This window comes from Schistocerca cancellata, chromosome 3 (genome assembly GCF_023864275.1).
Source record: "Schistocerca cancellata isolate TAMUIC-IGC-003103 chromosome 3, iqSchCanc2.1, whole genome shotgun sequence".
Taxonomy (NCBI): domain Eukaryota; kingdom Metazoa; phylum Arthropoda; class Insecta; order Orthoptera; family Acrididae; genus Schistocerca; species Schistocerca cancellata.
In genome coordinates, this window is record NC_064628.1 from 742,569,637 (window position 1) to 742,594,781 (window position 25,145).

At 37.1% G+C, this 25,145-nt stretch overlaps 1 protein-coding gene across 2 annotated transcripts in view; it reads right to left on the reverse strand.

Annotated features, from left to right (window-relative positions):
* Positions 1-422: 422 nt before the first annotated feature.
* The window catches only part of LOC126175755 (casein kinase I), a 112,684-nt gene continuing 87,961 nt past the window's right edge, over positions 423-25,145 (reverse strand). The window contains exons 5-8 of one of the 2 annotated variants that reach the window (XM_049922722.1): positions 15,147-15,225; positions 14,904-14,978; positions 12,704-12,932; positions 423-3,496 (exon numbers count right to left, since the gene is read on the reverse strand). In XM_049922722.1, the coding sequence (XP_049778679.1) occupies positions 3,486-3,496; positions 12,704-12,932; positions 14,904-14,978; positions 15,147-15,225 (394 nt within the window). In that variant the 3' untranslated portion in view covers positions 423-3,485. Of the gene's footprint in view, positions 3,497-12,126; positions 12,933-14,903; positions 14,979-15,146; positions 15,226-25,145 lie in introns of those variants that run through there. The other variant, XM_049922721.1, reaches the window with a different exon arrangement.

The following is a 25,145-nucleotide window of genomic DNA, read 5'->3' on the forward strand; positions in this document are numbered from 1 at the left end:
AGGAAGATAGCGGTTTTCCATCCCGTTAATGACAAAATCCATCAGAGATGGAGTAGAGGCTCGGGAATGGTAAGTATGGGGAAGGATATCATTCATGTCCTTTGTCAGAAGAACCATCCTGACATCTGTCTGAATCAATTTAGAAAAAAAGATGGAAAATCTAAATCCGGATGGGTGAACATGAACTTGAAGCCCATTCCTCCAAAATGTGAGGCCATTTAATTACTGCGCCCCTTGTAAATTAAACACACTGCACAGATTTTTAAATTTAACAAATGAAGAAATGAAAAAGAGTAGCAACAGATACGGACTAGTTTCATTTTGCTACCATCATTTTATTGGTATTGAAAAATAAATGAAAGACATTATTTTTCTAAGGATATGAATACAGTTAAATTTTCTGGAAGTATGACAACTAAATCTCCAGATTACGACAAAAATTTTATTGAGACTTTTGCCACATTCAAAACAAAAATCGTAACCTGCAGCTAAGTTCCAAAAGCAATTTAACTGAAACAGCTGACGAACATTGTCTTTGTCGTTAACATGTTCCACATACACAATGATTGCATTACACAAACATATGAGAGATGAATAGAACTTTTTTACATAGTAATTATGTTTACTGGCAACCTGTGTGCTTTTATCAACAGAAAAATCACTTGTCAACATTCAGGTAAGTATCACATGAAGAATTATACTGAAATTAAAGTCTTCTCACTGTTTACGGCAAAGAACATAAACTAAACAAAAAGGGAAGTATGAGAAGACATAGGTGTAATAATAAATAATTTTAGAACATACAATTTTTACAAAGTGTACACTGTGGAGATGTCATACACCGATCACCAAATGTAACCAGCTTGTATAATATTAAAAAAAAAAAAAAACCAACAACAGCAATATTGGTAAGTTATTTATGCGAAGCACTATGAAAGTTAACGTCCCACGAGACTGACAGCAGTATCACTTTACAATTACCAAATTGTAAATAAAGACTGATGTTAAACATCACATTAGTAACAGTATGTAAAATGAGATTTGGTAATACCAGCGAAAAATAAACTACACATGTCAGTACATGAAAGGCATAAACATTAACTCAGTAGAGCCCTGCATTATACTTACACTGCAGGCACATAAGTGTCATTTTACAAATGCACTACAACAGCCACTATCAGTTTCAAAATATGCCATAAATTACAGTGATCTTAATTAAAATTGCTAGCTAAAAATAAAATTACAGGAAAATTAAGTGGACCTTGTCTCATCTAACAGATGATGCTGTGACAGAATTAGCATACCAGTATAAAAGAACAGACGACAGCTTATTTTAATAAACATTGTCATGTAGATAGACCATACATTTAAACACACTGCACAGGGAGATCATGGAAACATTGCTTCTGCATATGTGTGTTTTTAATCTCTGATAGGAAGAATACAAGGAACAGAAGTTGATCAAGGGGAACATGAAGTGAACTACCATACTCAATTAGCATGCCCTTGAAACATGTAGAACAGCAATAGTTAAAGCATTTAGTAGTTATAGGCATTCTGCATACATTTTTGGCAGGGTGGGTGAAAAGGACTTGCCTCCATGGGATACTCACTTTCAACATGGGAACAAATGAAGGATATTTAAATTGATATACGTAAATTATATCAATTTTTATCACAGCTTAATGCTAACTATGTGATACATCCATTTGCACAGTTAGCACAAAATAGTGATAACAGAACAGATATACTATGTGTGTGGTTTCTAATAAGTCAGTTCTTTTGACCACAAACATTTCTTTGTTACCTGCCTACATGTTTCTCTGTACCTACCATTCCTTTGAACACGCTGCCACGTTTAGATGTGTTAGTTACGGGAACTTCGAAATGACAATTCTTTCTTCCAAAAATGTAATCCTTTTTCCATGTTCATTAATCACCTCACAGCTTCATCTATTGATAAGTGGCCTTGGATCTGTCTTTTCCTAGAGGATAATTCAAGTCGTGTCACAATCTTTTTTTTTTTTTACCAGCACAACTGACACAATGGCACATACATGTACCATTACACCTCCATCCCTGGCCCCCCTCCTATCCTTCCCTTCCCTCCTCTCTCTCTCTCTCTCTCTCTATAAAACACACACACACACACACACACACACACACACACACACACACACACACAGTGTGCACAACCAGAACTCCTGTTATCCAGTTCTACACTTAAGGACTACTTTCGAATGAATAACGTTCGATGATGTAAAACGCTACGAAATATAAACAAAATCATATTACTGAGCCTTAACAGAATTTAAAATATGACATACAACTACAAACTATTAATGTAATTGCCACTTCTTACTAAGTAAATGTAAGTTTATGCAAAGCAGAACAGATTGAACCAATAAGGAAATTATCAGTACACAACTGACAAAACAAGTAAAAAATTATGTTCCAGTGTTAAAAAACATTCTACTAAAAGTCTTACACATTGACAACTTGCTATAGTACTAACATACTTCACATAAGCTATTTTTAAGTATTTTATACCATATTAGATTTCGATATTGGTTCCTCGGTGTGGATCTGACAAATATTTCTCTCCAAGGAGACGAATGGTTGACATCCATTTCTATGAAAACATACTATCTCAATTGACTTCAGAAAAAGTTAATAACAAATATTATGCACTGAATGCATAAACTATTCTGAGCAGTTTGCCCTCAAAAAGTTTGTTAGATGGAAATATGCATTTCTTAGGAAAATTAACTATGAACAAAATCTTAAGAAGCCTGTCAATCCAACGCAATTCTGATATTTTTTCAATATGAAAGTTTTTGTCAGTTGAATAGTGGAATTACAACATGATGAACAAAAATCTCTGGTATAAAAAAAGATATTTCCATACATATAAAGCACATATAAATACTAATCTACTGACTACTGCAACAATCACACAGCAGCCATTTCAATACTTGCATTCAGATAAAATTTGATCCCTAATGCCATAAGGCAGTGGAAGTTATCACAACTAACACAGATAAGTGTGTTCTTTTTGTTTCATATTCACTGCTTGTATATTTTTTTTTTTGTTTCTTTGTTTTCTGTTTGATGAGGAACTGATGTATTCAGCATCGTGTAAAATCCTTTCAATTTTCTGACCTACCTAACTAAAATTTACACATAAGCTTTAGCGATTATCATATATCTCCGTACCGTTCCCTTTCCATACACTTTTAAAAACGGCCCAGGACAGAAAGAAACTGTACACACATCCACACATCTACCAGTCAACTTCACATCTGTCTACTTCTTTTCCCTGTAAGCTTTTACTTCTGTTCCAAAATCACTTCTCAGGACTTTCTCTGTGACACAAACAAATGCCCTCATCCAACAATATGGACCAAGAATGATGCATTTAGGTGGCACTAGCTTGAAGCCTGCTTCTTGAAAAATCATTCCTCTGCCAATACCTTTTGTTGTTGTTAGCGACCACCTGGAAAATTTAACAAAATTTCAGCTAAAAGCTTAATTGTCTAGCAAAAAATGCAAATATTATCATGCTTCACAACTTAATAATAGAGGTGCAAAGTATTTCACAAATGAACTGAAAGGTGGCAAAGGCACAACTGTGGCAATACACTTCTGAAATTGTTAAATAAATGGTCACTCAATCTCAAATTAAAAACATCTCTGTTTGAAAAGTTCTGCAACTTCAATATGACAAACTTTCTGCTGTTTTGTCGTCCAACATAATAACAGAGCTGCTCTTTATTGAGCTTTACACAATTTGCTCTCCAAAAAGACAACTGCACAGAGGCAATGGGTACAACTTAATACTCACAGATAATGTCCCAAAAATTAACTGCAATTATACACCAAATTTGCTAAACCATCAAAGGTTCTGATCACCAAATGTAACTTGAGTATTGTTCACTGCTAGTTTCTGTTACTCTTCTTTCGGTGTATGTGAGCACAGAGTCTCATATTTCATTAGAGAATCAAATATGGAGGATTAAATCATTCCCTATAATGCAATGTGAAAAATTGTAACTTTTGACTACTACTGGGCACACAGGTAAGATACCTCCACAGCACACACTATTCAGTATTACAAAGTGTCTCCCACAACAAAACTGAGTAATGGAGAAGAGTTAAATGACTCAGACACACCACAAGAAAGCATAGTTACACCCCAACTGTGCCTAATCTAAAGAAATAATTTATTCTTCACTAATAGCTCATACTCATTTCCTATTATTTAGACTGTTAATGGTGTACACTGCTATATTCAAGAGTGGACAAATTTGTAATCATCATTCTAGTGTAAAGTATGTGACTCATGCATAATGTATTTTTAACAAGTGATAAGCAGAACAGACTTTAGGTGCATTCAGCCAAATCATATTTACCTTCTGTAAAACATTTTAACTACTTGTTTTAAAAGGCCATTTGTGAGTGTTATATGAGTACCAGCACAATAGTTTGTACCTTTCTTGCATCTACTTCTAATACTGACACTGAGGCAAAGTACATAGTTAAAATAATAACTTTGAGTACCCCTGGGAAAAATTATTCAAGTACCTGTCTTTCAGTCCCTGAAGCTAAGTGAGGTGATGTCAGTCAAGATATTAGACATTTGGGAGCAGCACACTTCATATTCTTATCTGATTATTCCAATTAATTTTTTCAAATCACTTTAAGGCAGCTGTTGCGACGATTGTAAGAGGTAAGCCATGGTCAATTCCTTTCCTTTTCCTTGTGTAACTGCTTTATTGCTCCATGCCATCAACTTGAGTTGAAACGAAGTTACTTTATACTGAACATTATTTTTAAAAACTCAAATGAGAATTAATGCTATAATGATTCTCTTCTGATGATATGCTCCTTACTAATTCTTCAACCTAAGTTGCTGCAGAAACTATTTCTTCATTTTCTCCTCAGCGAAGTATTGCTGCCACGACGTGTTGTGCTTTTCAGTGCGTGAAGATAGTAAAGCAGGGAACTAGATAAAATTGGTGTAACTCAAAAGCAGTTATATATTTATAAAACTGGATCATTCATTCAGTGCTTTGATGCTTAGTCATCTACAATAATTTCACTGAAGCCACATTATTTGTAACTGATACATCAAATAGTTACAATGATTCTGACAGACATTTATTCACAAAGAATAAATACCTGCCCATTTCTGTAAGCCTCTCTCATTATTTTTAGTGTAAATAAAGTACTGAAGAGTCTAGACTTGAAAGAACAATAGAATATAGTTTGAGCCTAACTAAAATAGCAGGCAGAAAAAAGAAAGTAGCTTATCATTTAAGATAAAAGCTGTAAGTAGCTACAATTAAATTAACGTTTGTTCTACTGCTGTTTTATTTTAGATCCTTCAGTACTTAATGCAAATACACTTGCGGATATATTTTCTAATACTGGTCAATGTTACTAAAAATTACTGATGAAATGCCGCAGCAAAAAGTTGCCTTCAAAACCTTTTTAGGGAAAAATGGGGGAAGGTGGAGGGGGGGGATACTCATGAGGCCTAACAACATTTTAACAATATAAATATGTTGAACAAATCATTTTTGAAGTACGACTATGGTAGTGTATCTTCAGTAGTGTAGTGTTCAATCATTCATGACACTGAAAATTATTTTATAAAAAAGTACCGATGACATTCTCTGTTACAAGACATTCCTCAACACATGTAATAACCAGTGACCAACCATCTTACAATTTTGATGAAATATTTTCTGGCATTCCTCTAGGCTACATACAATTCGATTTCCCATTTTTCTATCGAAAAATTTGCCCAATACATCACTTTCTTTACACAACAAAAATAAAATATAAGGACTTGCTAGTGTGAGAATGCTTCAGGACATTCAGCTTCATAATAGATGTACAGTTTTCTCTTATGTCAGAAACTGGTGGAATATACGAACTACAGTGTGGAGATTGAGCCTCAAATGATCTATAATCAAATTTGTGTTCAGTGCTTCTCGTGCCAGAACATCTGGTGGCAGGGCCTTTCCTGACGTACTAGATAATCAGAGTGCTGTAAGTAACTTATCTAAGTATTTTACCTACGACCATTTGTTGAGGAAGAAAACTCACTGCAGGAAATAATTAAAAAGGAGAGTTTGTTATGCATAAAGATGCACATCTTGTCTCTAATTATGCACCATGTAGTCTTTGATTTCGAAATTCTGAGGCACCAAGTTTCATTTTACGTGATCCTAGGAAAAGCACAACAGAAATGTATTATTGTTTTTCATTCATCGATTCATTTCACCTGTTTGATAACATAGTAACAGCAGATGAAGTTCATTGCTAATGGTAAAGATGGACCATAACTTCTTACTGTTACCATCATATTTTGCTCTGTAAAAACCAATGCATACAAAAACTGAGGTGTTAAAACAGTGAGTCTAGTAAAATTACAGCATTTTAATTGGTATAGCAGAATTTACACAGTTTCTCTTGTTTTGTCGTTACACTTCTTAGAAATGTAATAAATGAAACAATGAAGTCAATGAGAAAAACCACCACAGCCCAAAATATGAAACAACATGCATTTTAAAAAACGCACAAGAAATTTTGCTGATCAGGAAGAACTATCACGAGGAATATGAATACAGGATATGAATTTCTCATTTTAACAAATAACTTTTCTCGCCAAGCAGACAACAGTGTTATGTTGACTGAGGCTGGTTTCTTAATCGTTTTCCATCCACAGCAGCACATTTATTCCAAGTATAGAGTTATAATAAATTCTATAAGCTGCTTATTTTTTAATTACACTAAGCACACAGTAGTGCATTAGACTGCAGTACAGCCAACTAGACTGAAAATAAGTAGATGCAAATTGCACTTTTACAGAAAAAAGGACTAACTTATTAGCTCATTTGTTATGGCTCTGTTCCTTGCCCCTGCATGCCCAGGTTCAAATCATTTCACAGTACATAACACTGACATTTAAATGGAGGCCCAGATAGCAACCAAAACCTTTATTTCATTTCCCAAAAACAGCCTCAACTATGTCCTTAAAATAAGAACTGAATTACAATAAATGCTCCTATATCTGTTAACAGCAGCCTAATTTAACATCCCCCTCTTCCCCCAAATCCCCCATGCGATGTCAGTTTTCAACTCGTCCAGCCAACGTGTCTTTGGGTGTCTTTGTCGTCGTTTCATTTGTGGGGAATGTATGTAGTTTCGCTAGAGAAAGAGCTCAAATGCTAGTATAAATATTATTTCCTATTATATGCTTCTATGTGCCACACATCAGTCAACTATATGAGTGGTTGCTTTCCTTATTGTACATATTATTCCATAAATGTACAATGTCAAAGAAAACACAAAAAGATCTTTGTATTAACCCATTCTAAAGTACAAGCAGAGAGAGAGAGAGAGAGAGAGAGAGAGAGAGAGAGAGAGAGAGAGAGAGAGAGAGAGAGAGAGACTTTCTGGTTACTTCATCACTACGTTTTAGTTTTATATAATTTGCCATGGTTACAATGAGGGAATTCTCACTATAAGAAGTACGTTATTTCATTTTTCCTTCAATTTTTCAATATATCCAGGCCTCTGAAACTTTGCACATGACGTCCGCTTTTCAAGTTGGCTGTGCAACAGTTTAACAAGTGAAGAATGAAAAGCATGAGACGTTAGGCATGTGGCATGAACCAATCCCAGTGCAGTAATCACTTTCAGTGGTGACATGGCAGCTCCCACATTCCTGGTTTGGTTTTGTGTGAACATAACATGCTTTATGGCTGGTTTCTACCGTGTACCTGCACTGTACTGTGCTGTGCTGTGCTTGTGCTGTACTGTGATTTATAAAATTCTGATACATGGAATGACACACAAAAAGAGTTCATTCACCTAGTGACAATCCTTTGCATTGAGATGTGCCACTAGACAGCCAGGAGTTGCTAAGAAGCTCTCTGGAGCTTTACGAGAAAGAGAAAGAATAAGTAAGTATCCATGGGCAGCCATCAGTTCCTACTGATAAAGTAGTATAACACACACCAAAAACTCATGGAATTAGTGCAAGAACAGTAGTAAGTGAATGTTATTGCAAAATGTATGCATGAGTTAATGATTCTGACTTCTGGATCAGATAATTTATTTTTAGTTACTCATGGAAAGAATTAAAGCAGCCTGACCATGTAACCGATTTATATCCATTCCAGACTGATGTAATTCACAGGCATATTTATGCTTGCTACAGCAGGAAGGAGTATCCCGCTGTAGCCCAGTTGCTAGTACCATTAAGAGAATGTGAACTTTTCATGGATGGGAAAACATCTAAAAACTGTGCTGCCAAGTGTGGGTTTCTGTTAGAAAGCACTAGACAGAAGTGAAGTCCTTTTAGATACGGCGCATATTCTTGCACAAAATTGAGATCAAAGACATTCATTCGACAATATGACTAGAAGAAATGCTGGTGAAGCCGTCAGTATATATATGCTCAATAGATGAGACTCCAAGCCATAGCATTCATAATCTGATGGGAAGATAAACTAGATTATTTGTGGTCCATGCAGGTTCTTTCAGTGGTTTTGTTCCTGATGCACTTAGTTTTTTGGTCCAAAAAGACAGGTGATTACCATGAAGATGTGGACCCCACATGATTTGTGCTCCATCTTTCAGCCCCAATCATAAACAATCGCAAAGATGTTATGGTGCAGTGGTTGCAGGTGCAAAATATTGCTGCAGATGTGAACACAAAGGAGCTCCTGTTATACCGCCTTCTTAAAGAAAATAAGCCTATGATGTCCACATATGTAGTAGACGAAATCGCCAAGAAGCAGCAACACACTGTATTAAGGCTGAAACTGTATCACTCCCATTTTGACCCCATCGAGGTAGTATGGAGTGACACAATCGCATACACAAGGAACAATAACAAGTCCTTTACAACAACAGAGGTGGAGACGCTGTTGTGTGGGAGCTCTTGCGACTGAATGCAGTCGCATGGAGAAAAAAGATCAGGCACATCAAAAAACTTATTCGAGCAGCACAAACAACCAAAGGTGTCATCAGTGACCATGAATAGCTAATGGTTTGTCTTGGTGAGGATGCGACTCTTTTGGCAATGATTCAACAACAGTGGCGATAGGGAGTTGTATGGAATAGTGATACTGTAACCACAAAATGGCAAGTGAAAAACTGCACGCATTTGTTGTTTATTGCATCCTTTTAATTATGAAACCTATATTATAATCTTATATAAAATTATAATCTCTATTATTTTGTCCACTACATACCACACTACTTTCAAGATACTGGTCATCATCCAGTGATTTTCAGGTATTCCTTTTGCTATGCTATCAAAAGCATGTGCTTTGTTATGTAGCTGTTTATTTGCTGTCATTGTGTCAAAAACTGGTTCTTATATACACTGATACAGCTTAATAGCTTACAGATGGAACAGAAATACATATTGTCTGCTACGTGTATAGCGTCTGCTGTTGCAACATTGCCACTGCAGTAAAGCCAGCCTAACTACGTAATGCAAGCTGTCAAGTGTAATGTTTCACTGGCGCAGGTATAGAAAATAAGTATCACTCAGAAGGAATTATAAGGCAAAAGCATAACAAAATAATCACAGTTGTATTTGGGGACTATAACAGCAAACCATATTGCACCAATAATTAAAAAATTTCCACAAGTAATTAAAATAGAAGAAACTGCATCCTAGTATTCTTTCAAACATATCATACCATATGTTTCTTTTGTGTTACTAATATGGTCTACACACAGATTCTCACTATATTCTGCTCTGCACTGTATTCATACCAGTAAAAAATAATGAACCATCAGTAACACTGTCATAATCCACTGTACTAAGAGGTTAAGAAATAATTTAATACTGCATTTATCAATTTCTTTTTTTAGCAGTTTACCATAATCTATATCTTCCTAAATTAACATGCAAACAATAACCTGTTACTAAACACCAACACTCGTGAACAAAGCCATCATTGCACCAGGTTGTATTTTAAAATTGCACTTTCCTAAGCACTACTATTTATGAGCTTAGCTCATTTTTAAATATCATCATTATCATCATCATCATCATCATCATCATCATCGCTGTAAATTAAAAATCACATACCATGCATTATTATGCATAGCACAGCCATCAAAATGCATGTTCTAAAATATAACACACATAGGGTAGTAGTAGTTGACAGTAGTTATTGTCAGTCACACACACACACACACACACACACACACACACACACACACACCCCAAATCCAAGGTTTGTTTTCTCAGTGTTACTGGTGGTGTAATTGTGCGATAAGGCTTTAGTTCTTGTGACCACTATCATTCCACGTATTTTACGAGGGGTAGAGCTTTAATAGTGACAACTATTTATTTACAGCATAAACAAAATAGATTCACATTTAAAAGTTTTACTGTCCTTCAAAGTGGCCACCAGCATTGTGAATAACACATTATCAGCGATTTAGAAGTCTTCAGATACCTTTAACAGAGCCAGTTGTGTTGACTGAGTTTAGTGGACTACCGCCCAACGAATATCTAACAGTTCTGAAGTGAATGCCAAGAAATGTTTCCTGCAGTTTATGAATAAAGTTGAAGTCACAAGGGCTTCAATGCGGAGGAATGCGATGAGCAATACAGCAATTTTCAGCCTTACAGACAGAACGAATCAGTCACAACTTGTGCCATATGGGCCTGAGTACTGTCCTGCAAAATGACGGGCAGGTCCTGCAGAAAGTGTCACCACTTCTTTTTGGCAGCTGGTCACAGGCCATGTTGCAAAAGCTGAACAATTTAGCAGTGTCACTTTCTGCAGGACCCACTCACCATTTTGCAAGACAATGCTCAGGAGCATAAGCACAAGTTGTGACATTTGTTCACTTGGTGGTGCTGGAAAGTGTTGTACCGCCCACCACAATCCCCTTCAGCTGCAAACTTCATACCTAACCTGAAGGAAACATTTCAAGCCATTCATTTCAGAACTGTTATAAAGATTCATCACACAGTAGATCACACCACTATCATCGTAACTTTCACTGCTAAGGGTATCTTACAACTTCCGTGTCACTTGCAACGGGTCATACACAATGCTGGTGACTATTTTGAAGGACAGCAAAACTTTGAAACATATATCTTATTTTGTGTAATTTGTAAATTAATAGCTGCTGCAATTTCAGTTCCATCCATCATATAGTTTAGATCAGGAACCTTTAAGACCGAACAGTACTTAATGATACATGGCACAATTTTTAATTGATGAGGACGATGTAGCCACATGTGTTTTTGAAGCATTTGAAAATGAGCTACACCTAAATTAGTAGTGCTTAATAAAACACAATTTTAAAATACAACTATTCGGAAGATGTCTTTCTTCGGATTTAGCACAGCTGTGGTTTCAATCAGGAAGAAATTGATCAATGCTTTGTGAACCAACAGTACCATTTATTCAGTACACAGTTTTGCCTGTGTTGTTAAAAACAAAGGTTATTTGGTATTCAAAATAAGAAATGAACATCTCAAAGTAAGAGATTTGATGAGTAGGTAATATGTAATTTTTTTCAAAGAGAAGGCACTTCACTTCAATAAATGTCCAGTAGACAATTCTCTAAGCTTTGGCATGTGTTGTAGCTGTCTTCTCAAAGATATGTATCACTGCCGATGCAATAAAATTTTCTGTGTTCACTTAACAGAAAATCTATGCATCTGCATGACTGCTTTTTTTCCCAAAAATTGACAGTCAATCCACACAAGTTTCCTTGAAAGGATAGGATGCACTCAGGAAATGATCATATGTTTCAAAAATTTGCCACTATATTCTTCATTTATTTTTATTCCAATTTGCAGCATTAAAATGCAGCCTTGGCAAATAAATGATCATGAAATACAAAAATGCTATCTTTTCAAGTGTTTGAAATGTTAAAGAAACCACAGAGTGTGTGTTTTTCCACATATGAAAAATTATTTGTTCCACACGATTCTCGCTTGCGTCAAGTTAATATACATAAGTATCTACCATAATATTAACATTATGTACAGGAACAGAAAAAATATATCTTCACGAACATGTATGTGTACTTATTTACATATAATAATATATTAAAAACACTGAACAGTCAACAGAAGACAGGCAATTTATTAGAAACTACATTCAACCATAAACCATGTGGCTAGACAACTTTCTTCAATTTTATTTACGTGTACGACAGAATACAAAACAGAGTTGAGAACAAGTGATTGCCTGCTGCATTTAAAACAAACTTAGGCTATTTCTCTCACAAACATCAAACACACTGTGTGAATCGAATAAAAAAGAAAAAAGGAAACAGTGCCTCTAAGATTATTTTATGTAGCTTACACGAAAAATGCTTCTCAAACTACACTGAAGCAAAAAAGAAATATTGCTTCAGTTTTCCGCAATTACACTGTCTTTTACTTCCTATCTTTTGAGTAGAGGAATTCACTTTCATGTTTCTCGATAAGTAGAATCATTGAAGAAATACCGAAATAAAAATTTTAAAAGTGCCCACGTCTTCAAATTTTTAATAAACAATTACAAACAGTGTTTTGACATTTCTAAATATTACAAAGGACACAGCTGTGTGTTGATCAAGCGCAGATTCAACATCATCAAGGACAGAGGGAGACACACACTTCACGTCCGGTCACCACGCTCCTTGGCCGACCTCTCACCTGGCGTGGCTACGCCTGCTGTGGTTCCACCTGCAGCCAATGGACCGGCACCTGATGGTGGTACAGACTTCTGCTTAAGCATTGTCCAGTCAAACGTGTAGTCATACTGGTGGTTCAATGTGCGAAACAAGATACGGAAAAGTTGCCGCAGATACATGTAATCCGGGCTTTCCTCAAATCTCAGTCCACGGCAGTAGTTGAGGTACATGGCAAATTCAGCTGGGAAACCCTGCATGGAAACAAGTACGCTGTGAGTTATATTTGCATAAATTAAGACAACATTAAAACAAATACTGTGCATTGTGGGGATTTAATAATTTGCAACTTGAGAGGGGTCAAGTTCTAACAAAATACAATCATTCTTTCACATTTAATAAAACTGTAATTTCATTCCTATACCAACAACATTGCTTTTTAGATACAAGTTTTCTACAGGCACAGATAGAATACAAGTTACACAATATGTGACTCAGATGTGGCATTAAAATATATTTTTCAGTAATCATTCACAATAGACTCATTCATCAAATTTTCTACATAGAGGCTGCACATTTTTCTATGCAACAGAGTACAGACCGAGACACCTGTTATTCACAGGCATCGCATTATCAACTGTGTATGTAGATTGATAACATACATCTCGTAAGCTATGAGCTGTACTGTGTGCACATCTACAACCAGTGATTTGTGTCTCAATACAAAATCTATATGATGATAAAAATGATGTGGATCTAAAGGGGGAAAAAAGAAAAAGTAAAAGGCAAAAAACAGAATCCCATGATTATTTAAATTCTAATAATATCCTTTCTGTAATAACGTCAACATGGCCCACATAGGGTCCATTATCTGTCTTACGTCTGTAGTACACAAAATCATCATGTGAACATGGTATAACTGCAAAACATTAAATTGCACACTTCCTGACCATATCTGACAATACTGTCACAGCATGGTGTGCAGACATAACGCATCGACTGCACAACAAGCAGTGCAGCGCCGCGAAACGGCATCAAGAAGGCGCTGACCTGATTGCCAATGGGCAGAGTGAGCATCGCCACACTTCCAGGAAGAGAGTTCAGTGCCCCCAGTCAACGCTGATTTAACCAGGCGCTCATGACTGATCAGCTCCAGTTTGACCACAGACCTCGAGAGCCTCAGTACTGAGTAATAGGAAGATAATATTTACACTGCGTTCTGCACGTAGTAATAGTGGGTAAAGAAATTGCACGTAGGAGGTGCAAAAAGCAACTCAAGCCACTACATAACATTAAGTTATGTTTCTCTTCTTTTTAGAAATAAAGTGTCCTATTAATTAGAAAGTTTAATATACAGATCATTTTGGATCCTGTCACCGGCCATTGCTGCCTCTCTCCTTTCTTGTTTGTGTTGGTGCTGACTTCCACAGTAGCTGACACAGCACAAGGAAACATGGAACTGATAGGGTGAAGTGTCTCATAATACAGGTCATTTATTACCTGTGAGGTCATACCTCACTACATCTGTGGCATCCATTAATTATGTACACTGAATGTCTTGTTTGTACAAATAGTATGCAGAAGTAAATATATTAAAAGCTAAGAATTTATGTAGACTGTTCAGTTTGTACCCAAGTGTATACAAATTTTCTTGTGTTACCAACACCAACGTTACACACTTCTCTGCTCATTCTCTGTATCACACACAACTAATTATGAGCTATAAGTCCTAAAAATGGTATGGCAAATAAGTAGTTCCGAGGTGCAGCACACTATGTACAACAAGAAGTCCATTACCAAATACATAAAAGCTGCAGACCACCCAACAAAGAATATTTTTGGAATACATGGGTATGTCCCATTCACTGCATCATCAAAAAGGTTCAAGATGTTATCAGTTATTCTAAATACCATGGAGCTAGTTTGCAAGGTATGAAGAGAACTACCAGAAAGTTGAACGCTTGAGTAAAAGCGTTAAGGTTTACTTTTAGTTTAATTGGTAACACATTGCCCACGACACACAAGTACCCGGGTTGGAGTCCAAGTCTGCGATAAAATAACTTGTCAAATTTTCAATTTACATTTTACATAATAGGAAATATCCACATCAATGAATTACATTTGTGAGACCTTATGAAATATGAATCTCAGTTACAAATATGAGTAATGATACTACTGAATTACAGGTATGTTTCAAAATCTATTAATTTACATTTAGTACTTACTTTACACAGAACCTCAACAGGTGTTGACATCTTCTTTTCACTTATCTTCTCATATTTCTGTTTTTTTGTTGCAGCCTGAAAATTAAAGAGGCTCATTATACGACATACAGCATTACTTACACAATCCTCAAATGCGAGTAGAAATGTAACAAGAGTGTGAGAGTATATATTTCAAAATAAGTCAGTGGCAACCTAAGAATATTGAATTCTCAAGTCTACTGAAGAAATGATTTTGATATTAACCTTAAGACCTTGCCAGGGTAAACTGCCACGGTTGAAGTACATGAGCACGTACCCCAGAGATTCCATATCATCCCTACGACTGAAAACAAAGGAAACAAATGCATGTTACAATTACGAACAATCTATTAAGTCCAAATTTATACAATTTATTACACTTTAATTTCATTACACATATTGCAATTGCTTTATATGGTAAAGTAGAAGTAATTTATGAAAAATAACTATTTATAACAATTTTTTTAGCTATGAGAAGAAAAATAATTGTATGCGATTTAGGACCAAAACTAGCAAAGGAGAGGAACCGTCATGATCACTCAACACACACTTTCATCCACATTGTGACTTAGTGGATAATGTTTTTCCGCTATCCCTCTATACGGCATAAATCTTAGACATGGTGCCTTTTGAAACACCAGACATTTTGGCTTCCTTTTTACAGAAGCACCCAATGAGTACCAACAATCTGGCCATGCCGTTAAGTCACTTTGCTCCAACACAATACACTCACAACTACACAGAACACAGTTCTGACCATGGCTGACAACATATTTAGGACATTGTGCTGATGCCATTTGTAATCAAATACAAGATCCCATTATACTATACTAAGGCAGGGGGGATAACACACACACACACACACACACACACACACACACACACACACACGGGCGCGCGCGATATCTACACATAAAACATAAGGACAGAACATTAACAGAATTAACTAAGATAAAGAGATACATATTTTACGAGGATAGGTTATACATATATGGGTTATACATATACAGTTACAGTGCTGACTTTCACTTTAGGCCTCTTTAACTGCACAAGAAAAAAGACCTAGGAAAGAGTATTGGTTCCACCATCCTACTTCAACTGCATGAAAAGCAGCTTTAGAATTTGAAGCAGTATTTTCAAAATGTCAACTCCTCCTCCATAAAACAAGAACAACTGCAGAAATTACATGCCACAATATGACAAAAACTTCAGCAACATTCCAAAGTTCAAAGGCAGAAATAACTAACATTAAGATAAATAAAATAGAAAGAAACATTCCACATGGGAAAAATATATTAAAAACAAAGATTCCATGACTTACCAAACGGGGAAAGCGCTGGTAGATAGGCACAATAAAAAACACACAAACACACACACAAAATTTCGAGCTTTCACAATCCCTGGTTGCTTCGTCAGGAAGCCTTCCTCTTTCCTGATGAAGCAACCGGGGGGTTGCGAAAGCTTGAAATTTTGTGTGTGTGTTTGTGTGTTTTTTATTGTGCCTATCTACCAGCGCTTTCCCTTTTGGTAAGTCATGGAATCTTTGTTTTTAATATAACATTAAGATAAGTTAGATTAGGAAAGAACTGCACTGGGAACACTTAAACAACTCAGCCAACGTAATTTCATTTGCAATTACTGAACTACTGGTTCTCAATATCGAACTGGTGTTTTAAATGGGCAAGAATTTCAGTTTATAGAATGTATAAAAGTGAAATAAATGAAGCAAACAATTTTGCACATTGGGACCTAGACCATAAAATTGGAAGCACTGTTAGCTTGACTGTGTCAACTATAATTTTATTGGTGCACTTTCTCTATGTTCCCCTTCATTTCTTTACATCTGCTTGTAGGTACCACTTGCCTGGCTTCTCCACAGAGACTGCAGTTTAAGCAGCTGGAAATGCATGTATTTCATTTGTGTCTTTGCAGATGAGTGTTTCTGAAGGTTGGGCTCATTCATAAAGGTGGTGAGGCATTAAGAATGGAACTGCTCGAGTTACCTAGCGATTTTAAGAGAAGTGAGCTTGATATTTTGGATGATGTAGCCAGTGATTCTAGGGATGGTGTGGATTACAGACAAGAAGGAATTTCAGATAATTTAAGGAAAGGATGTTCCAAATGAAATGTTTGCTGTTTTTATTTAGTTATGCGTTAAAGAGTTTACGGAATATAATTTTTAAGTAAGTAATTACAAATACAACTTCTTGCAGCATTAAATGAGAAACATAGATGTCTCAAGATTAGGTCCTAGCTTCTGGATGTTATGCCTGGAGAGCATTGAAGACAAATGACAAGTGTGATAATTTAGTGTTGTACTGACAGAGAAGGTGGATGAACACCTGTTGAGCATTAACTCTATGTTCCTGATACTGGTATATTTCCAGGTTCATCTGCAACAATTGGTATAAATCAGAATGGAATTTCCCTTACTTTATTTTTCTTAGTTTATTGCAGATTCAATGACAAAACACAGAGGAACTAACTAATCTATAAGCCTTTTGGAGCACAAAGAGTCACAAAGCATGATATCCTTTCCTGATACCTGTGTAGTAGCAAAAGGAAGGGAGTTATTCTTGCTAAAATTAGAAGGTTTGTAATAACTATGGATCATACTGGTGCCTGTCCAAGACCACACATACAGAAGTGCTGATTCCAGAATTTTTGTGCCATTCAATTTACATCCAATTATCGATCTCCGCATCAGATCCATTTATTTCCAGAAACTTTTATAGAAATGACAGTTGACTAGTCGAGAAGACGGAGGAAATAGAATGCACAAGGTGAGACATTTTCAGGAAGCACTGTTATAACTTCTAGTAGTGGCTGGCAGAAATTGGAACTATTTGAATAAGTTTGTATGTAAATAATTATTCAAATAAATTGATACTTTTAAAAAATTATTCTTGAATAAATTATCAGCCAATACATGGAGTATTTGTCATTTATTATTGATAACTAATTAATGAATGACTAAGACTACCACCACATTTTCCTTGTTTCCTTCTCAATTAGCATTTATGTAATCCGTTTTTCTTCTTGTGGTTCACTACAGTTTATGTCCAATAATTTATTAATATTGTATGCAGATGTGTTTGGAGCCTCTGAATAAAAGCCACATTACAAATTGGGAGGTCTGGGGTTGATTCCTGAACTGGTTTAAAGATTTTTTTTGACATGGTTTGTTTGTCTCTGATGAAAAATGTCTAGCTGCACTGTGGTTCACAATCTACATCAAACTGTTCAGTTCCCCTGTAACTGGTGAGGTCAGACAGTGCAAAGGTCGATGGTAAGGAAGGGCATGCACCTACAGTAAGCCCATGTCTAGTACAACACTGCAGAGCTTCAGTTTGTGCATGGTTATACTTACTTTACAGTGCAACAAATGCAACACAAAAATGCTTTGTATGCAAAAGGCCTTGGAAGTTACACTACTGACACTGCCCATTTAACATACTCTGCATTTGTTAATGCTTTCTCCTCTCCCTTCCTCTGCCAAACTGTGCACAAAGTATGGACTCTGAGGTTAGTAATAGTCAAACACACTAAGATCTTTTTTTGATGCTGACATCAAGCAGCTTAGATGACTGTAGTCCACTCATAAACAACCCACTGTTGTTACTGATCCCACTTCAGTTTTCATCTACAGTTGTTAAAATTAAGGGAGGAGTTAAAGTCACTTAAATACAGGCAAACAACCTGGTGAAGAATATCATGCTCTTGCGAAGCAAATGAGACAAGAAGAAAGAAAGCTTTAAATTTGCAGAATCACAAAGAACGATTGTTTGTCTAAGACATTTCATAATATCTGTTAAGTGTTTCATACAGTCCATTACACCACTGATGTTGCTGAATCCCACTTAAATTGAAACACTGAACAACATAAACATTTCGTATTATGGTACAAATGTAATCAGCTGAAGGACACCTACCAGAATATAAGAAATACTTTCACCAAGAATTAGTTGCAGAAATAAAATTAATATTGCATGAATAGAATATATATGAATCAATACTGAACGTACGGCCAAGCTATGAAGGCTATTTATTTATATTTTTTTAGTTGTGGCTGACTGGATTAATAGTAAAGTCCACAGATAGGTCAAAACACTAGCATGTTGGAGATTTTCTGGGGCATGTATCTACAGAATGGGAGATTTTCTGGGGCACGTATCTACAGAACTACCTAGACACAATGACAGATAAAATTCATATAATTCATAATCAAACAATGTCAAATGATAGTGGAAACAATTTTATGAAAGCATTTAAAAATTTGTAGTTCAATGGAGTAAGAAGATGACATGACTGCTGAAGATGATACTGACTACTGAGGCTACTGATGTAAACTTGTGCACTACAAGTGATATTAAATACGTTCTTCAGAACCTTGATGAAAATGGAGAACAGATAGTACTAACATAGCCCATCTCAAAACAATACAAAAGTGTAATGATTTCTGGAATACTACTGAATGTCAAAGTCATCCAAAACAATTCTAAGTGTTTTAGGCCAAATACTGAGTAACCGTAGCATTACAAGATGGAGTAGTTTATGCAACGCAATCTAATAAATTCACTGACCTTCGTTGCAGCTGCAGTTGCAGGGAGCTTTGTGTTTGAGAAACTTCAGAAGAGACATTGGGTTGTATGAATAAAATGGATGTACTTTATGTTTTGAATTTCTGAGAACATTCTCAAGTTCGCATGAATGAAGCGAGTCAGAATATACTTCACCAGAGAATGTTCTCAGCTTGAGTAGAAGGGTGGGGAAAGTTGCTCAACATGAACAACATTCCTAGATTTCGTATGAATAAAACTACAGTAGTTCCTCAGAGGTGGAGAAGATTCTACCTTTTTTGAAGTGAGCTCTGTAGCAAACTTCGAGCTGACCAAATTATGTTGAGGTTAAATTTTAGAGGTTTTTTTTTTTAGTAAAGACAGAATTTACACTGCTTGGCCAGCAAAAAAAGATATACATAGCCTACAGAAATGCTGAAGAGAGAGTTCACAAGTTTATACAGATTTAACAACAACATTACTTGGCTGGCAAACTTCCCTCCTGAAAATAATGAAAGAATAGCGGGTGACTTTTCAAATTCAGTGTAAATGAAAATATTTTTGTGTTATTTAGCAGGCCAAGGTTTTCAGACTGGTGTCTGAGAAGACTTAGGTATACACCACAAACATTTTCATTTTCAGATATTTATCACCATGCTTCTCTCTCTCTCTCTCCCTCTCTCTCTCTCCGCCCCCCCCCCCCCCCCCCTAAGTGTTAAGTTTAGATATTATAAGAACAAAAACAATCCATTTTTGACAAAATTCTTTCACTGGATAGATAAAAAATCTACTCACCAAGTGGCAGCAGAACACACACATAAAAGAGTGTTGTAATTGGCAAGCTTTTGGAGCCAGTGGCTCCTCCTCCTGGTAGAAGGAAGAGGGGTGAAGGAAAAGGACTGGAGAGGTTTTCCAAAAAGGGGTGGATTGTGGGAAAGTCACCCAGAACTGCAGGCCACAGGAGACTTGCTGTATGGGATGAGACTTACTGTCTTCCACCTTTAAGCTCTCAGGTTTTCAAATCTCATCCAATACAGTCCCCAACAATCAGTCTTTCCTTCTCGTTCTGTATGCTAAGTCTCCCCTGAGTCATGGTTCTGGGTGACTTTCTCAAAATCTACCCCTTTTCCTAGACCTCTCCAGTCCTTTTCCTCCACCCCTCTTCCTGAAGGAGACATGGGCTCCAAAAACTTGCAATTACAACCATCTTATGGGTGTGCTCTGCCACCACTTGGTGAGTATATGTTTTATCTATCCAATTAAATAATTATGTTTTGCTACATTACAGATAAGCAGCCCGATCAGAAAAATTAGTAGCTGGTTTCTTACAAACCTAGCCACTGTTCCTCTTAACAAAATCGCATGGGTAACTGCTGATGTACTTGATGCATGACTGGCCTAATACATCATATAAGAACGAAATACTCTATGATTGAAGCAGACCATTCAGCAAAAAACAGAAGTGTTGTTGGCAAAATTCACATTTGTTTCTGGCAAAATTCGCATCTGTTTTTTGTGTTTGTAAATAATCAGATGTACTAATAAAAAAGGTTATAACGCTACGTGACTGAAGATGAACGAAGCCCTACTTCTTTGAAATTTACTGTTAAAGTACTGCTTGGGAACTTTTCGACTCAATTGTTTTCTTCTGCAAAAACTTCAACACTTTTTGCCCCGCAATGGCCTTTGTTTTCTTGCTTTTGCTGTACTGAGCTTTCAAGAATGATTGCTATGTTGAAAAGCACCAGCATTTTCCTGCCAGCGAACTGAACGCATCGCCGAATTAAAGTATTTCTGGACATACTTGTTTTCCCCCCAACCAACTGATGATTACATATTTTTGTAAACCATTAATTTCAACCTTCCATGGGCATTCATAGCTGTGCGACCCATGTTTGAGAACGCTACAAACTGAACTGACAACACATTTAGCATAGAAGTAGATCAGAATGTACAGTAATTCAATTTTTAGATTAGGAGAAGGGTTTCGGTGCAGTCGAAAGACATTACACATTTCGTTTTCCAGTCACTATAGCGCAGAGTGCAGCCACTATGGGCTATAGTGGCAGATAGCTGTGAGTGTATACAAACTAGAATTCCGACAGAGGAGAGACGAGAGGAGAGAGGGGCCGGGAAACAAGCTCCGCCTCCCTTTAGCATGACAGCAGCAGCAGCAGCAGCACCACAACTGACACATTGTTACAGGGATCTCTGATCTGTTCTGTTGTTGTTCGGGTGGTAACCAAAATCCTTGGTAGACCAACATTAGTCGCTTCATTTTTTTTCAAAATATACAAAGAAAACCAGAAGCAACACGTAACACATGGCATTCAGAGATGGCTACTGCACAACTGCTTGTTGAAGTTAGCAGAATATTGTTAACGACTTAGTTCAGACCCGACCTCTAGTTCGATGTGACCAAAGCTCAATACATCCTCCACCTAATTTGCCACATTATACCATCTTTTGAGCTTCGACTGACACACAAACTAGCGTGTTTCTTTGTTGTAAAAAATGATAGGTCCCACAGCTGAGTACTATTATGCTGCATTATGTGATGTGTATCTTAATTAGACCATTGAACTGTCTACAATCTGCATGGTGCCGGATCGCTGTGCACACTGATACATCATTGTGTTCGTACACTTTTTTATTTTGCAGGCTGGGCTTCACCAGATGTACAATACCAGTAACTGAAAATTGGTTACATTTTCGATATTTATATGCAGAAAATAAAGCTATTTCAAACTACCTCTGATTAAATAGTCCATATGAATACAATTCGCTATGAAATAGTGTCTATTAGATAATTTCGCATTTTCGCATTTTGAGGAATAATTCGCATCTATTTCGCATTAATCGCAAAACACGAATTTTTCTGATCTCTATTCATGGCTGATGGTGCTAAATGGCAATGTCATCAGTACTCTTGCATTAATGATGTACCAACAAGCATCATGAAAAATAAAAAAATTACAATAAAACAGAAAACCAAGTTGCATTCCCCCCTACAAGAATCTAAAGGCCACCCCGATAAGGTGAGCTTCAGAAAAGCTCGTAATACAATCCCAACAAGACACAGCAGAATTACTAGATGAAATCGTGGATAAAATAGCAGTACGTAAACAGTTAAAAAGGGGACAAATGACTGTGGCTTGATTACTACTTATAAATAATGAGTGACTGTGACACTATGACACACTAAGATCTGATATATAATATTCTGGGAAGAATTCTGGACACGACAAAATCCCAAACATGTAGAACACTCGTCTTATTATCTGTTAAAACACAGGACAGGTCCTGCAGGAGACCCAAATAAACCTTCAGTTCATCATAAAACACATTCAATTAAAATAAATCTTACTGATAGCTCCTAAACGGTAAACCATAATCTCACTGAAGGTTTTACGCAACATAGTTTATTATTCCTTTATTTCCAGCCACTGAGCCTCCCGCCAACACATGGCCTTCCCGATCACAAATGAGGTGACAGTCTGCAGGGGGACTGAACAGTGTGTAGCAGCTGGAATGGAGCAAGCCTCCTTGGCAGTCACATCAGCAAGTTCGCTTCCCTGAGTCTTTATGTACCCTGGAACCCAGCAGATAATGATTTCCTTGCCTTGCCTTTGCAAGAGAAGGAGAGTGTCCTGCACTTCCTGCAATATCAGATCTGTTGGGTACATCTGACAAATAGCAAGAAGGACACTGAGAATCTCAGCAGATGAATTTCTTGTTACAACGCCATTTCCTCTGCTCCACTGCCCACAGGACAGCAGACAACTGCACATAAGAAACCGAGAACTGCTCTGCGTGTCCTGCCCTGAGGACAATGTTGGAGAACACAAATGAGCAACCGACAAAATCTGCCTGCTCAGACCCACTGGTGTAAACAGGAATAAAATTTGTGTGGTGATATAAAATCAAATTTAATTTAATTGTAAAAATATAGTCTGTGGTGCAATGCTACATGTATGCAATCAGTTCTAAAAGTAATCTGGGCCTCATTAAAAGCCAGGGGATTCCCTAGTTCATCTGTGGCTTTGAACCTTAATACCACCCACATTTTGTAGCTAACCACTCTGGGCTCTCCCTTGCGCAGTTCCTTGTTGCCCGTGGCTGGTGTCTGAACAGCTCTTATAGAGGCGGCGGAATGTATCTCAATGCTGGCAATGTAGGACCAGACTAAGCCCTATATGCTTGGTGTACCACGAGAAGACGACATTGCTGATGCATTTAAGGCTGTTTAAAGCCTTAAGACATCTCAGTTTCAGTTATTTAAGATGTGGCAGCCACGGTAGCTTCTCATCAAAAGTGAGACCAAGATATTTCTCCTTTTCCTTAAAAGTGAAAACTGTATTCCCCAGTTTCAAATGGAGTAGATTAAAAAAATGAGAGCTACTTATGTAGGAGCCAATTGTGTTGACAAACCATTTTCTCCAAAACGTGGTGCAAGACCATTCCTCCAACCACCTGATCATCGGCTGCAATTTCCAAGAAGCCATTGTGAAGCTGGAGGATGCACAGAAGATGGAGAAGTCATTCACCAACAAGGAACACAGTACTGGACACCGCACTGTGGACCTCATACTGTTTACAGCTATGGCGAATGTTGTAACACTCGAAAAACTCCCTTAAGGAACACTCTTCTCCTGCTTAAAATTGTCAGATAGGACATTCCCAACCTTTTAACCACGCCTGTCCAAGAGGAAGGTCCATATGAAGAAGGTGGGTAGGCATCCACAGAACCCTCACCAAGAGTTGCAAAGGAATACTATGGTACCTTAGCCTTTTTCCAAATCGAAGGAAACCGTGATAATGTGTTGCCTATGAAGGAACGATTGTCGAATTGCTGCTTGGAGCAGGGTCAGGCTATCAAGCACTGAGTGATACCTCCTGAATCCATATTGAGAATGACTTAGGAGGGACCCAGTTTTGAGAACCCACACTTTATGCCAGTTGACCATATGCTCCAGTGCCATTTTCATGTGCAGCTTGTCAAGCTAATGTTACGATAACTACTGACATTTGTCTGATCCTTCCCCGGTTATAAAACTGGGATTAAAATAGATTCTTTCCACGAATTGGGAGAGCCTCCCGTACTCCAAATTCCATTGAAGAGCTGAAGGAGGACCTCCTCCAACCATGCATGTAACTATTTCAATATGCCATACGTTATCAAGTTGTACCCAGGCATCATATCACCAGCTATTCACAATGCAGAATCCAACTCCCACAGAGAGGAAGGCTGGTTGTATTCCTCCGCATTAGTGGAATGGAAGTCAAAATAAGTCTTCTCCTATGTCTCCTAATACTGACAGAAAGCTATATCCTGGCTTCAATTGGCCGTAAGGGACTTATACAATTCAGCCATTGTCTGTGCTATGTCTCTTGAACGATGTTAGGAGACTCCTGCACTCTTACAGCTGTTAACGGTACCGGTGGTTGTGAGTTGTGCCTCGAAATCCTCCTGATGGCTTCCCATACTTTACTTACAGATTTGGACCTACTGGTGGATTTCAGGAACTATTGCGAAGACCACTTACTCTCCCAAATTATTCTCCTCGCCTTTGCCTGCGCCATTCGAAAGGTTGCAAGATTTGCATCTTTAGGGCATTGACTGATAGCGTAGCTGCACTCCTGTCCCTGCCTCCAGAACCTCATT